Source organism: Stomoxys calcitrans, chromosome 1 (assembly GCF_963082655.1).
Source record: "Stomoxys calcitrans chromosome 1, idStoCalc2.1, whole genome shotgun sequence".
Taxonomy (NCBI): Eukaryota; Metazoa; Arthropoda; class Insecta; order Diptera; family Muscidae; genus Stomoxys; species Stomoxys calcitrans.
Window position 1 is genome coordinate 137,793,788 of NC_081552.1, and position 16,715 is coordinate 137,810,502.

The 16,715-nt window shown below is 41.6% G+C and overlaps 1 protein-coding gene across 3 annotated transcripts in view; it reads right to left on the reverse strand.

Moving 5' to 3' along the window:
- Positions 1 to 16,715, reverse strand: part of LOC106091540 (disco-interacting protein 2) — a 386,680-nt gene that overhangs the window by 144,627 nt on the left and 225,338 nt on the right. For all 3 annotated transcript variants that reach the window (XM_059361286.1, XM_059361287.1, XM_059361285.1), the window contains exon 9: positions 547 to 1,860. In XM_059361286.1, the coding sequence (XP_059217269.1) occupies positions 547 to 1,860 (1,314 nt within the window). The remainder of the gene's footprint in view (positions 1 to 546; positions 1,861 to 16,715) is intronic.

The window sequence follows — 16,715 nt, forward strand, 5'->3', positions numbered from 1 at the left end:
TTTAACATTTACAGACGCTCATAATTGTAGGGCTATTTTGCGTCTTTAACTACGGTTCACTGTTGTCTGGGCCGAAGATCAATTTCCTAACTCTAAACGATATTTTGACCTTCATTCTAGATTTTTGTCTTCAATAACAAAAAACATGAATAGATTTTGCTCAATGGTTGATTTTAAATTTGCCAAACAAGTACAAGGATATTGAAACACATATTCAATTCTGCACGCCACTATGCATTTAATTGTTGCCAATTCCTGGAGCGATTACAATTCAATCCCATGGCAGCCGGCTGTACGTACCGGATTGACCCGATGGAGTTCTTCATCGGCAAGGGCTGCCCCCTCAGTGTAGAACACACTGCTACAACAACAACAATTAAAGTTGTAACTTAATGATTTGAGTTAGGATAGCTGACCGTGTGATGTGTGATATGAGTATAATTATAAGAATGTATGTGTAAAATTAATGTGGTATATGGAATGAATTCGTTTGAAGCTAAGAAAGAAAATAAGTTTTTAGCCACAGCCAATGGACGTTGGACTTACCTTGATGTATTTCCCTAGGTTTTGGCAAATTTGTAACACAAGTGTGGGGACACATCAACACATTGGCAGGATGCAACGTTCCTTCTAAGAACCTTCGTCTTGCTTCACAGAGATTTATGCCTCCAAGAGGAGTTTTTGGTAAATGATTAGGCGGAACTAGCGCTAAACAATATATGCCAACTTGATGTATTGAGTCAACCGCCTGTAGCACTCTCGACATCCATTGAAAGCTTTCTTCTTCAGAACAATCTGGTCGCTGTTCTGCTATGACGCAAACACGTTCATCCCGTAGTACTTTAATACTAAACACAGCTATACGACCTCTGTATATAAATCGCATAGGCTCTACTGCTAAAACAGTGGCAATAATGTCATCAGCATTGTGTTTGCGACCTGTCACTGTCATTAAGCCATCACGTGATCCGCACACGAATACAAGTCCCCCTGGGCCCAAGAAGCCCAACAAGCCTGAACGCACAAACGATTCCTCGCTTATTGGTTTAGATTTTATGATTTGTCCATCCTTATCGCATTCAGGATCCTCCAGAAGTGGTTGTACTTTGAAAGTCGTATTTGTTAATCCCTCCAATTCAAAATAGGTAGATCCCGTTGAACCACTGGTAACGCATATCTCCCCAACTTGATCTGTTTTACATAGAACAGCATGACCTTCAGATCTAACTACCACGATTGTCGCTGTTGGCATCACCTGTCCACAATCTTGCAGGGTTAATGATGTAAGGGAATCTTCACTATCTACGCGGACTACACCATGTGATAGAGCAGCCATAGATAGTACTCCTCTCCCTGTAGCTGACTGACTAAATCCAATAGATGATCGGCCTGGGCGACGTAAAGAGACTGTAAACACTTCTGAACTACTGGCACATGGACAAATAGCATCTGCTCGCAGTCCCTTTGACTGGAAAACACTAAGAAACTGATCACACGACGATAAGGACCACGGATTAGCTCCATCGGCTACAAGAAGCATCCGTAATGATGACAGTGATATATCCTTATGGTCTTTTGTTGCCAGAAGTCCCCAATGTAGGTCCCGGCTTTTGACTAGACAACATGATGCTCTATGCTTCGTAATCAGTTGCATCCACGATGATGGCCTAAGCTTCATTAGAGCGTAGGGTATAAACAATACATGCATTCCACTCAACACGGATGTCAGAACAGAATGCCACAGACCAACTTCTCTCTTAAAATCCAAAACACACACCATAGTTTCACCTTCTGTGTATCGACAGGCCATAGTAAGAGCTCGACAATGATTCATCATAGCCAATCTTGTAACCGTTATACCTGTAAATAAAAATTTAATTCTCATTACTATTCCATCTATATATGAATAAAAGGCATGTCACATTTTCTCTATTAATGCCATCTGCAGCAAACAAATGTATTATATCAATCCAACATCACGCCATCAGGACTGCGGGACAACCCTTTGCCATGTAATGCAATGCCGAAGCAACCTCCATGCTATTGGCTGCTGTCGCAGCGACACGGCATATCTGCAATGCATCTGACAACAATGTTAGGTTAGGTTGAAAAGAGGGTGCAGATATTGCACACACACCCAAGCCAGTAATCGGCTTGTTGTGCGCTCTAAAAACTATGAAGTAACCTCTAAAAAGAACATTTTAAGTTAGGAATTCCGTGCTACTTACAAAATCTTTAATTGTTTTCAATACCACTCCCCGAAGTTGGCTGATGTCTGGTATTGTGTCCCCACCTAAGTGCCGGTATCTTTTAAACCCGAAAGTCGGGCAATAACAAAGGAAATGCTCCAACATCTCATCATCTTCATCGCATGCCCTACACATGCCATCACTTGCCGCACCGATTTTACATAAGTGAGCTCGTAGACCTGTGTCCCGTCATGATACCAATAGCTATACTGACCTCCTTCTTGCTTCCTTTTAGTAATAGCCTCGTATCCTCACGATCTGGATCCCACCATAGAATTTTCGACGTCCTACCGACCGCTTCGCTGTTCCACAATGTTGCACGCGCATTCGTCGCCCACTCCCTTAACTCGGACTGCAGTCCTCTGAACTGCACCGCCAAATCGTCTGCCCTTTCATTTCCCCTTATGCGGGGCAGATGTTGAGACGTTGGAGCAATTCCTTTGTCATTGCCCGGTTTTCGCGTCCAACAGATACCGGCACTTAGGTGGAGAGACAATACGAAAATCTTACTTTACTTTAATTGGCTATGACGGAAATTTTTGTTCCACTAGCCGAAACATAGAATAGCGTTCCAAGCGCCTCGATCTTCTGCGCTCATTCTAAAATCTCTGACACCAAGTTTCGAGGTGTCTCCCACCACTTGATCTTTCCATCGGGCCTTTGATCTTCCTTTGCGTGTACCACCGTGTTTGCCTTCAAAAGACTTCTTTGCTGGAGCTTCTTCTTCCATTCTGACAACATGACCTTGCCAACGCAGCCGTTGTATTTTGATGCGTGTAACTATGCTATCGTCGTCATATAGCTCATACAGTTCGTGGTTCATACGCCTATATTCTCCATTATCGCAAACTGGTCATATATTTTACGAAGAATCTTTCTCTCAAATACTTCAAGCACTGCCTCATCTGCTTTCACAAGTACCCATGTTTCAGAACCATATAACAGCACGGGTGGAATCAGTTTCTTGTATAATGTAATCTTCGTCTGTCAAGAGGTGGCCTTGCTGCCTCATCTGCTTTCACAAGTACCCATGTTTCAGAACCATATAACAGCACGGGTAGTATCAGTGTCTTGTATAATGTAATCTTAAATCTGTAAGAACAATCTGTTTGCCAGTATTATTCTTTGTTTAATCTCAAAACTGGTGTCATTCATTTCGGTTACGGCGGTGCCGAGGTAGATAAAGTTAATGACTGTCTCAAAGTTGTGGTTCCAACTTTCTCCATTTTCTTTATCTGCTCGGTTGTGCAAAGTGTGTTGGGAGTTGAAACCATCCATTTCGTCTTATCTCCATTTACTGCCAGACCCATTTTCACTGACTCTCTTTCGATTCATTCAAAGGCTGCGGTTACTACTTCCGGTGAACCTATGATATCGATGTCGTCGGCATAGGAGAGTAGCATGTGATCTCTAGGGATTAGTGTGCCATATCTATTCACATCTGCATCTCGTATCATCTTCTCCAACAGGATATTAAAGAGATCACACGATAGGCACTCTCCTTGTCTGAAACCTCGTTTGGTATTGAATGGTTCCGAGAGATTCTTTCCTATCCTTACTGAGGAATGCGTATCAGCAAGTGTCATCCTGCAGAGTCTTATTAATTTTGCAGGGATACCAAACTCAGACATGGCTTGAAATACCTTTGAACGCAAAGGAGTATCGAAAGATGGTAGGTGTTGATTTGTCCTTCTCGGGTCTCTTCCAGGATTTGGCGAAGTGTGAATATCTGGTCCAGGGTGGATTATCTCATTGACTTTAGGTTTTAATCTTTCATACAGTACGCTCGAGAGAATCTTGTATGCGATGGAGAGGAGACTTATTCCTCTGTAGTTGGTACATTCCGTCTTGTCTCCTTTTTTGTGTACGGGACATAGTATGCTGAGGTTCCAATCATCGGGTATGCGTTCTTCTAGCCAGATTGCGCTGATAAGCTGATGCATACGCCTTATCAGCGTGTCGCCTCCGGTCTTAAATAGTTCACAGGCAACCCGTTCGCTCCTGCTGACTTGTTGTTCTTTAGTCGGGTCACTGCTACTTGGACCTTATTCTGACTAGGAGATAGACATTCTATACCATCATCAGGGATTGGTTCTGCGGTATCCTCTTCGCCGCCAACATCGGACACTAGCAATTGGATAAAATGTTCTTTCCATATCCTCAGCATGCTATCTGTGTCAGTTCCCAGATTTCCTTCTTTGTCTCTGCAGGAGGATTGGTAGAATTTCCAGACTTCATTCTGTACATCTCAATTCGCTAGCACTCACGTCTTTCCATTTCATTTTTCTTTCTGCGGAACAGACGTTCTCCTCTCTCCTTTTCTCCCGATACCTCTCCTTCATCTGACGCGTTGCTACTGATTGCAGGGTTGCTCAATATGCCGCATTCTTGGCTTCAGTAGCATCTCGACACTCTTGGTCGTACCATGGATTTCTTGGAGGAGGCTTTCGGTACCCAAGTACGGATTTCACAGCATTTTCCATGGAGTGGACAATAGTTTGCCACTGCGCCAATATATCGTCGGAGCAAGGAGTGCTTTCATCAAGCAGTTGGGTCAGTCGAGTGGAGTATGCCGCTGCCATTTGTTGTGTTTTGCAGTTTTTCAATGTCCAGCTTCCGTGCAGGGTCAGATCGTACTTTTCTCGCCATGTTCAAACGGGTGCGAACCTTTACTGCAACGAGGTAATGATCCGAATCAATATTCGGTCCACGGATCGATCGTACATCTAACATGGCATGGGCACAAATTCGGCTGATGTTGAAGAATTTGACTTTTATGCGGATTGTGGCTAGCCTCTCTTCCTTTGTTTCTCATAGTAGTTCTCATAGTTTTCCGGGGGTGGGTTACTGGCCCAGCGCCCCAACCGCATGGGTTTTGTGGAATTGCGCATGTATTCCTCGTTGTGGCGTGCCGCTTGCTCCAAGTTCCGACGCTCGCCTCCAGTCGCCCCTAACCTGGGAACAGGCACTGTTGTTGGCCATTGGTTATTTGAAGGCGCCAATAACTCGCCTTGTCATCTCGAGTATCATTGGCGCTCAGTATTTAATTAAGAATCAGTGCCACCTGACTCCTCACTGAGACTCTCCTCTCGAAAATCGCTGACTGCTCGTGGCCGCATTTGCAGCTACTCCGCATAAAAACGGATCTTTCCACCATCCGCAATCTGTGGACGCGTCCGGTAGCTGTCAGCTAAGCTTCCCGTGATAACGAATGAAAAATCGCCTTACGGAAAAAGTTTTAACACCACGAATTCCGTTTTTATATGAGTCTGAAATCGCATAATGAAAAGGTATTTTCTATGGAAAATTATCTGGAATTTTAAAATTCGCGTTGTCAATAAAATTCGCAAAAACATGATTTCATATATCGTTGATGATTGTATCTGAGCATTGATCTTTTCTAACTAAAGTTATTTGATACATGGTTGTACCTTAACTTGAAAATTCGTTTGAGCTTATGCTTGTACTGCATAGCTGGAAATTTACTTCAATTATATGAACTAGGCTAAACTGAAAATTTTGGATAAGTGAAACCAAATTGATGAGTTTAAAGTGTTGAACTTATCCGGTTTCGACTGTATATTCTCCGGTAGTTTGTTTCTTGCGCCAATATCTTGACGCCCCTGAAATGTAATACGTGTCCTCAATTCGCACAGTGGGCTGTGAGTGTAGTCCTCTATTCCAAAGGGTTGTCTTTCGCCATTTGATCCGAGTTATGAGTGCCAACCAATTTACGCCATTGTGCATAAACTCGATTTATCCCCATCTCAGCGTATTTTGTAGACCACGTTTGATTTTTCTTCTTATCTTGGTTTTAGTCTTGCTGAATAGGCTGTTGACGGTATTGTAAATATTTTGGAGTTGCTAAATCTCTCCAAAAAAATCTATTTTAGTGGAGGCCACCGTAATGCAGAGGTTAGTATGTCCGCCTATGATGCTGAACGCCTGAGTTCGAATCCTGGCGAGAACATCAGAAAAAATTTCAACGTTAGTTAACCCCTCCTAGTGCTGGCGATATTTCTAAGGCACTATGCCATGTTAAAACTTCTTCCCAAGGAGGTGTCGACACGCCCTTCGGACTCGCCTATGAAATGGAGGGTCCTTACCATTGAATTTAAAATTTTAATAGGACAGCACTCAGTGGTTTGTGAGAAGTTTGCCCAGTCCCTTAGTGGAATGTTTATGGGCAACTGCAAATTTGCATTATCTTTTTTTGTTGTTCATTCCCTGAGGAGGATTGCTGGTGGCAATCGAAATATTGGAAATATTTAAAATAAAACAATTTATAAACAAGTAAAATCGTGCTTAGTTCGGCCGTGCCGAATCTTGGGTACCCACCACCATGGATTCCGCTATAAATGTGCCCTTTTTAACTGATTTGTATTTGAATTATTTTGGTCTCAAGGAGTCATATCCGGATATCAGTACTCAGGGGCCTATATAACCATATTGACCGATTCGGATAAAACTTGGCACTGATAAGTCATAATATAGGGGTTTGGACCAAATTTCAGCCAAATCGGATGAATATTAAAGCTTTTAAGGGCTCTAGAAGTCTAATCTGGGGAGTGGTTTATATGGGGGCTATATCTGTTTATAGACCGATTCGAATCATACTTGGCATGGATGTTGGAAATCATAACTCAAGCCTTTGTCCCATATTATAAATACATCGAATGAAAATTTAAGTCGTCTGGGGGCTCAAGAAGTCAAATCCGGGGATCGGTTTATATTGTGGTTATATCTAAATCTGAACCGATATGGGCCACTTGCAATCCCCGACGACCTGCATAATAAGAAGATTTTATGCAAAATTTCAAACGGCTAGCTTTACGCGTTCGACCGATATCGTGATTTCGACGGACGGACGGCCATGACTAGATAGACTCAGAATGTTGAAACGATCCAGAATATATATAAAGGGTGGTCTTTAAACTATAATCTTTTTGGCAACACTGGTTTAAACTGCTCACGCACGTTTCGTGTTTTATGTCACTGTCAAACATCTTCAGTTTGGTCTATAATTTAACCATGAATCGTCTTAAAAACGAACAACACTTGCAAATGATTGAATATTAAGAAAGGTAAGAAAGTTCATCACGCGGTTCTTTCATTTTAAGTCGAAGCTCATTTTGGCTCAATGGGTGCCTAAATAAGCAGAATTGTCGATTTTGGAGTGAAGATCAGCCAGAAGCATTGCAAGAGCTACCAATGCATCCAGAACTGTGAATGGTGAGCGCTACCGTGGGATGATATCCAACCTTTTTGTGCCCAAAATACAAGAGCTTGACTTGCATGACATGTGGTTTAAACAAGACGGTGCCACATGTCACACAGCACGCGTAACAATAGAGAGACGTGTTTGGTGAACATCTTATTTCACGTTCGGGATCGGTCAATTGGCCGCCTAGATCGGACAGACAAGTCCACTCCAATTGATTTATTCGCGAGATAACGGCTGAAATGTTGGAAAGAGTGTGGCAAAATTGGACTAAGCGAATGGACCATTTAAAGCGCAGTCACGGACAACATTTGCAGGAAACAATCTTCAAGCATCAAATCATATGGACCATACTATAGATTCAAATAATGATTCTGAATTTTATGTTTTTTTTTTTGAAAAACTTTCGTATAGTTCTTAAAAAATCACCCTTTACTTTATGGGGTCGCAGATAAATATTTCGAGGAGTTACAAACGGAATGAATAAACTCAACGAAATTTGTTATTCAAAACAGCAAAAATGTTTGCTAAAACCGCAGTTTTTGTCTGCTGAAAATGGGAGAGCAGACATTACTGCGGTTTCAGCAAACATAGGGCTGCTGTATTAGCCAACATTTTAGTCAGCTAAATAAGCAAACAAAATGTGCTATTTTAAATACAAAAGTCTGCTGAAAACAATGTTATGCTATTTTGTATGTTTGCCTGTTACTTGTTTTGATTACTTTTGGCATTTTTTTTATTTTTTATTTTTTTTAGCAAATTTGTTGGAAAATTTTAATTTGTAGAATATTACTGTAAAGAAGCTACCTGATCCATATTTTGGTATATATTGGAAATGTAGCTGAGCCCGTTCGCATTTTTTGATATTGCTCTACTAATGTGTACACTCAACCAAATTTGTAATTCAAAACAGCAAAAATGCTTGCTGAAACAGCACCTTAAGTCTTCTGAAAATGGGAAACCAGGCATTACTGCTGCTTCAGCAGACATAGGGCTGCTGTATTAGCAAACATTTCTTACTGCTACTTCAACTTACAAAATCTCCTCTTTTGAGTACAAAAGTCGGATAAAAAAAATTTGTTTTCTACTTTTTCTGGTTGCCTGTTACTTGTTTTGATTACTTTAGGCTTTTTTAGATATTTTGTTGAAAGGGATGATTCTAATATGAGGAACATTACTGTACCAATGGATGGACCAGGCAGCTATTCAGCCATTGGTATACATTTCGAAATGTGGCAGAGCTATCTCGTATATTTAGTCAAGCTCTACTAATGTGCACATGACTGACATGACTTTTTGAATTTTTTATGTTTTTTTATTTATTTGCTCAAATACTAGCCAAGCCCTAATGCCTTATTTGACTAATGGACTACATTTAAGTTAAAATATTATAAAAAATTCTTCTTAAGTATAAACATATAATAATAATGAATGAATGACTACGCAATGGAGACAATTTCAATGAAAAATTAACAATAATTTATATAATAAATTACATGGAACAAGATACGAATTAACACAAAAAATGATTGGTGAATGATTGACTCCTCCAATAACTTCAGCAACTGAATGTAGCTGAACACAGCAATTAAAATTCTAATTTGATATCAATAAATATTTAAGTTATGGCTCTTATGTTTTTTAAACAGCCCTAAAATCAATATGAACTAAGATACATTTAGGTTAGGTTGAAAAGAGGGTGCAGATATTAATCCGCCCCATGCCACTATGGACATACACCTAAGCCAGTAATCGGCTTGTTGTGCGGAATTCCGTGCTACTTACAAAATCCTTAATTGCTTTTCAATACCACTCCCCTAAGTTGGTTCATGTCAGATATTGTGTCTCCACCTAAGTACCGGTATCTGTTGGACGCGAAAGCCGGGCAATGACAAAGGCAATGCTCCAACGTCTCATCATCTTCCCCGCATGCCCTACACATGCTATCACTTGCCGCACCGATTTTACATAAGTGAGCTTGTAGTCCTATGTGTCCCGTTATGATACCAATAGCTATACTGACCTCCTTCTTGCTTCCTTTCAGCAATAGCCCCGTCTTCTCACGATCTGGATCCCCCCATAGGATTTTCGACGTCCTACCGACCGCTTCGATGTTCCACAATATTGCACGCGCATTCGTCGCCCACTGCCTTAACTCGGACTGCGTCGAACCGAAAGGCTTCGGGTTAACCAAGTTTATTGACGGCAGTTCTCTGGCCTTCACCACCAAATCGTCTGCCCTTTCATTTCCCCTTACCCCGTTATGGCCCGGCATCCAAACGATGCGGATTTTGCCATCCTCAGAGAAGGCGTTCATCTCCTTCTTACACTGTTGTTATTGCCCTTATGGCAGCTTTACTGTTGGTAAAGATGTTCACACTCGACGTCCTCGCGTTAGCACTACACCACTTCATGCATTCCGTGATCGCCCGGATCTCCGCCTGCAGGACCGTATTATGATCAGGCAGTCTAAAACAGATGTCAGTCCCTGGGTTTTCAATGCAAGCCCCGGGCCCTCTCTGTCCTCTAGCTTTGATCCATCCGTGTAATATGATCTTCCAGATGGAAATACTACGGTTCCGTCAATCCAAGACTGTGCCGATGGCAGCAGTCCCTCGCACTCGACTTCAAGGTTCATCTCAGGTATCCGATCGGAAACCTCTCCCCATCCTTCCAGGTTTCTTATCGTCGCCTCGATTATACCGCGATGGTATGAGTTGCTCCTATTCTCAATCCATTCTCCCATCGCCTCAAGTCTCATAGCCGTAGTGGCTGCCTCACACTTAATCTGTATTTCAATGGGTCGGATATCTAGAATAGTCTCCAGTGCCGTAGTGAGCGTGGTCCTCATCGCTCCGCCTGTGTCAAGACAACATGTTCTCTGAACCTGTTGTATGGTCCTTACGTTGCATTTTTTCTCCATAGCAGTCCACCAAACTACCGAGGCGTAAGTAAGTATTGGTCCAATCATGCTCCTGTAGAGCCAGTGGACTATCCTAAGATTCAGACCACATTTCGAGCCTACGGTCCGTCTACACAGTGCCTAACATCTGTGAGCCTTCTCAGTACGCTCCTGAATGTGACACTTCCATTTCAGTTTCCTGTCCAAGATCACACCTAAGTATTTGACCTTGTCAGATATCGAAATCGTTTCATTAAGGAAACGTGGTCCGTTAATTTGGCCCACCTTCGTCTTCCGCGTGAACAGGCATATTTCAGTCTTCTATGTGTTAACATTGAGACCTCTGGGTCTAGCCCAGTCATATGCCATATGCAAGACCCTTTCGGCCCTTCTGCATAGCTCGTTCGGATCCTTACCTCTTAGAAGTATTATAACATTGTCTGCGTAGCAGACAGGTTCAAATCCCTCCTTAGTCAGCATCCGTAATAGCTCATTTATGGTGGTCACCCATAGGAGTGGCGATAAAATGCCCCCCTGTGGCGTGCCCGGTGCCACTTTCTCCCTTATATTTATGCCATTGGACACACAATGTATCCACCTGTTCCTTAGCATATGGTTAATCCAGTCTCTAAGGACCGGGTCCACCCGGTACTGGTCTAAGGATTGTATCAGTGTGTCACTCCGCACAGAGGACGTTAAGCTCATGGGTCTGTAGGCCTTTGGTGTCGCATAACTTGCCTTGGCGCTTAGGCTTAGGTATAAACACCACCCTTGCCTTCTGCCAGGCTTTCGGAGTACATGAAAGTCCTAGGCACACTGTGAAAATTTTGGCCAGACGAGGCGCCTGCGTTTTTCTGCAGTAACGCCGAAAATATTCCATCAGGTCTGGGTGACTTAAATGGTTTGAAGATCCTCAAGGATTCCTGCTCCATAAATTCCGTTATTATAAACCTTCGATCAACGTCATTATTCCAAGATTCCGGTGTCTCCGTGAGTCCCTTCGTATCCTGTGGAAAATGGGTTTTCATCAAAAGCCTCAACATGTCCTCCGTTGTCTTTGCTCTCACTCCCATATCGTCTACTAAAGTTTCAGTTTAGACATGGATTTTTGAGAGAAACTTTCTTATCTTGGCGGCGTCATTAACGCTATCGACCTGTTCGCAGAAAAGCTTCCAGGAGGTATGTTTTGCCACTATGTTAATCTTATTGTATTCCTTGAATCGTGTGTAATACACATCCCAATAAACTTACGCCTTTTTACGACGTGCTCTGTTAAAAAGTCTGCGGACCTCTTTCCCAATATTGCGAATCTCCCCGGTCATCCAGGGTTTTTCTGATTTCCTTTCCCGAAGAGGACAACTATCGTCGAAGGATCCCACCAGTGCAGTCGTTATTCTTTTGACATTCTCGTCAATCTCTTCTATGCTTGGACAATCTAAATTATCTTGCCCAAGTCTTCTTCTGAGTAGACTTTCGAATTTTGTCCACTTGGTTTTCAACTTATTCCGAAAGCTTATCGGATTCAGCGCTGGCCGTGCTATTCTAAACCTAGTGTAGCGATGGTCAGAGAAAGAGTGTTCAATGGAGACCCTCCAATCCTGAACCTCAGCGATCAGATTTCCGGAACATATCGTCACATCTCATACCTCCTCCCTAATCCTATTAACAAAGGTAGCGGTGTTACCAATATTAAGTGTTATTAGGTCGTTAGTATTCAAGAACTCTGCCAGGGCTTGACCCCGCTTATTAGCGTTGGTGCTACCCCACGAAATGTGGTGAGAGTTCGCATCGCACCCTATTAGCACCTCGTTTCCTGTCTGTTTTGCTTTCCTCACCAGCCGTTGCAGCTCCGACGTTGGGTTCGATAAAGTGATGCCAGGTATGTTCCACCGTCTCCCTGTCCCACCACTGTTGCATCCGACGTTGACAACTCTGGGGAAAATATATAATTTAAATTTCGATGACAAATAACGCAGGTCCTCGGTCGAGTACCAGTGATAGCATAGACTAATGTTAGTTGATATGGTTTAGTCCAGAGACTTTGTTCCGGGTCGTCCATGGCTCCTGTATTGAGGCAATATGAATCTTTCCCTTGCTGATTTTCTCCATAAGAGCGTGTGAAGCAGTCTCGCTCCGGTGGAGGTTTATCTGGATTACCTCAATCATTGGTCCTTCAGTAAATGGGCATCTTGGGAGCAGGTGATAATCTCATCGTCTGCTCCCTGTTCTTTAGACCGCATTGATATTCCTGTCACTGCACAGCCTGATGTCATCGTTTTAGGTTCATTGCCTAGTCTAGTCTTCCGACTTTTTATAAGGTCGTTAATGGTTCCATCGTCGGGTCCCTGTTCGTAAAGCTTTATTGGGTTTCCATTCTCTGTACTGTCTGCTGTTTCAATACTAGGATCCTTGCCTATCTTAGTCTTCCAAATCTTAAGTAAATGGGCTTCTTGGGAGTAGGTGATGGTACCATCATCGGCTCCCTGTTCGTTGGGTTGGATCGAATTTCCTGTCGCTGCGCTGCCCAATGTTTCAATATTAGGATCTTTACCTATCCCAGCATTCCGAATCTTGAAGTCGGTGATGGGTCCGTCGTCGGGTTCCTGTTTAATAGGCTGGGTTGGGTCTCTCGCCACTGCACTGCCTGATATTTTAGTATTAGGATCATTGCACCTCCTAGTCTTTCCAATATTGAGAGATGCCGTGATTGTCTCGTTGTCCGCCTTTTGGCATTGTTGCCTTCCTGTGCAAATTCATGAAAACCTTGTACCACAAAACTCCACCGTCAAGTATCTCGGGATGACGTTAGATAGGGGACTAACCTGGGAGGCACACATCAAATCAAAACGCGTAAACTATACTGGCTCCTTGGACAAAAATCGCAACTAAATCTGAATAATAAGCTACGCCTACATAAAGCAATAACAAAACCGGTAGGGACCTATGGACTTCAACTAAGAGATACTGCAAGGAATTCCTATATTGAAATTTTAGAAAATTTCAATCCAAAACCCTAAGATTGATAACAAATGCTCCATGGTTTATAAGAAATAAAGTTATTTTAAAAGATCTCAAAATGCTCTCTGTTAAAGAAGAAATCTGTTTACACATAGTGTAAACTACTACCAAAGACTACGTCATCACCCAAATCACCTTGTTGTTTCCCTTCTGGACGGCAGCAATGACAGCAATGTAGAGAAAACATGTACGAGATCTTAGTCATTAACATATTATAAACAATTATTTTTATTAATTAATTAAAATATGAATATACAAATTTTTGTTGTTTTCTAAGTTTTGTAGTTCATTGGAGCACATAACACCTGTTTTACATAATCTCTGTTATCAATTTTGCTCAATGTCGTGTATTTATAAGATCGCTTGCAAATAAAGTGAATTTCAAAAAAAAATAATAAAAAATCTGTTTTTAATAATTGTGCATGGCCTCAAGCCGATCTATCCACGAAATTATAATCAAACAAAAAAAGGTCAACAATACACAATATAATACGTAACAATTTTGAAATACTTAAAACTTTTTTCGTACTACGTTTCTGAGACCGGATTTTCAAAAAACGGGTGCAAGTTTTTAATACTTTTATACCCTACACCACTACTGTCGTACGAGGAAGAGAGACAACAGATCCATTAACAAACATTTCGTTCCACACAGAATCACTTTATGATTCGATTTAGCAATGTCCGTCTATCTCTCCGTCCGATCTTCTCAAAAATTTGCACAACTATTTCCCCTATGACTCCTAAAATACGAACGGTTTTTTCGAAATTCTACATAGAGACAAGAGTTCACTAAATTTTTTCCAAAAACAAAATTTCAATGCAAATTTGTGAAAAAATTATTGAAAGTTTCTTTAAAGACAACACATCAATAAATTTTTTTTCTAAAAAGAAACAAAACATTTCGATAAAAGCTTTTAATTTATTTAGCAATATTTCAACGGAATGCGTTTTCAAGATATGATATATCCAAATGAATAACAAAACACGATTTATATATACGAAATATCAATAAAAAATTAAATTATTTAAATAAAAAACAGAAAGACCTCGAGCTTGAATTTAAAAACAGCAAAATTGATTACAACAGTTTGCTATAAAAATAACAACTTTTTATTTTTTATTCTAAAGATTTTTAGAATAAATTTTTTTTCAAACATTTGTTATTGGTTTTTCCGGAGATATTTTTTTCGATGTCCGTCTATCTCCGCAGCCCTGGTCGGGAACGGCTGATTTGCCGTTATTGAGTGAGAGCAAAACGGCCTCAATTTCTTCGCAGGTTCGAGGGGCTGTAAATACATCCCTGCGTGGGTTTCGGCGCACTGGGGAAATAAGAGGGTCGGAGCTTACGTCCTCGGTTGTTGGTCCTTCGGAGCTGAAATATCAGCGCCACCGCTCATCGGACAGAAATATAAGCTAATGCAAGTTAAAGCCCATATCGGATGAAAGAATAAAATATTTTTTTCATAACCTCCTTTATCCGTTTTATTAGTAGTACAACGTAGATACATATTTACAATTGATCTAATGAGATTTAATCACGGTAAACAAATGAAATTGATACTAGAGGTAATTTTATTAACGCATTGCCATATACTTCTTTAATGGGAAAAGAAGGCCAAAAACCCTGTTGCAAGCAAATTTAAATATTAAATACTTAAGCGTATTTCAAAAATATGAAGTACTATGGAGTAGTTTGCATTAATGTTGCTAATTTTGAAAAATATATAAGACCATGTTTGGCTTAGTTATGGAATCAATAACAATTAAATAATATACCGAGGATGTGGTTGTGTGGATTCCTCGCACAATCTTGATTGACTTTGCTGAAGTAGTTAAATTGTACGACAATCTGAAAACAAATGCGACCTTGATCACAAGAATACATGGACAGACAGACGGGCATAGCTAAATCGAATCAGAAAATGCTTCCGATGGGTCTAGCTCTTATCCTTGTTAGTGTTGCAAACAAATGAACAAAGTTACAATACCCTGTACCGCAGTGGTTGTTGTTGTTGTAGCAGTTTATTGTGTTCTATCTTTCGGTAGCAGATGCCGTTATATTCTGCATGAATGTTGTTTAGACCTGCTTGATATGCTGCTTGATCACGAGTTCTCTCTTGTAGCGCTGAACCTCACGCTCTGGATCATGTAGATCTACCTTAAGGCTTCTGGGCGGCGGATATCTATCCACAAGATGTTGATTTGGATGGTCTCTGCGATAACAGCCCAAAAGGTATTGCTTAGACAGCATGTAGTTATGTCTTCGCATTGGTAGGATCTTTGTCTCCTGATGGAGGTGGTCCACATGAGAACTGAGGAGACAGCCCGTCGCAGTTCGGAGGGCGCATTCTGACAGATCTGAATATTATTCCACTGCGTGTCACAAACATAACTTACCACAGACCGGCCAATTGCTTTGTACGTGGTCAACAAGGTTTCTTTGTCTGCACCCCAAATGCTGCCAGCAAGTGACTTGAGGACCTTGTTGCCACTTTTGACTTTATCGCAAATTGCTGTGGCATGTGGATAGAATGTGTAAGAGCTGTCAAATGTGACGCCAAGTATTTTGGGACACTTGATGGTCGGAATCCTTTCTCCATCGACCATCACAATCAGCTAGTATTCACCTCACGCGTATTTGTAGTGAACAATGTGGCAGAAGATTTGGTGACGGATATCTTCAGATTTCTTGCAGCGAAATATGAGGCAAGTTCGTTGAGGTAGACGTTCAACCTATTGCAGATGTTATCAATGGGTGGGGGCCTGATGCCATGATCGTACAATCCGCATATGATACGATCTCTATTCCGTCTGGATGGGGCTGGAATGGAGGATAGGTAGAGTTTTAACAGTGCCGGAGATATCACACCACCTTGTGGAACTCCCTGTTTCACTCTACGGTGCTTCGACTTCATATCCCTAAATTCCACAAATGACTGGCGACCACATAGATAAAACGCGACCCAGCGTTTCAAGCCTGGCTGGAGGGACGTTTTGGCGATGTCCATAAATAATTTGGCATGACTGACCGTGTCGAATGCCTTCTATAGGTCCAGTGCCGCGAGGACCGTCCTATCACATGGTCTGGGTTGATTGAAGCCACGGCAAATGTGTGTGGTGAAGGCAAGACAAAATCAAAGAGTTTATCTCTGTGCAGAAAGTCGATTTAAGCCTGTGCCGTTGCACTAATTGTTTATTTTGTTTGTCAATCAGCATTCGGTAGCTTTGTGCAAAGTTTTTGTGTCTGTTTTAAAGTTTACCAGCTGAACCGGGTCCGCTCTGTAATACCTTTATTTTAGAGCCCTATACGCCTATGGTCGGT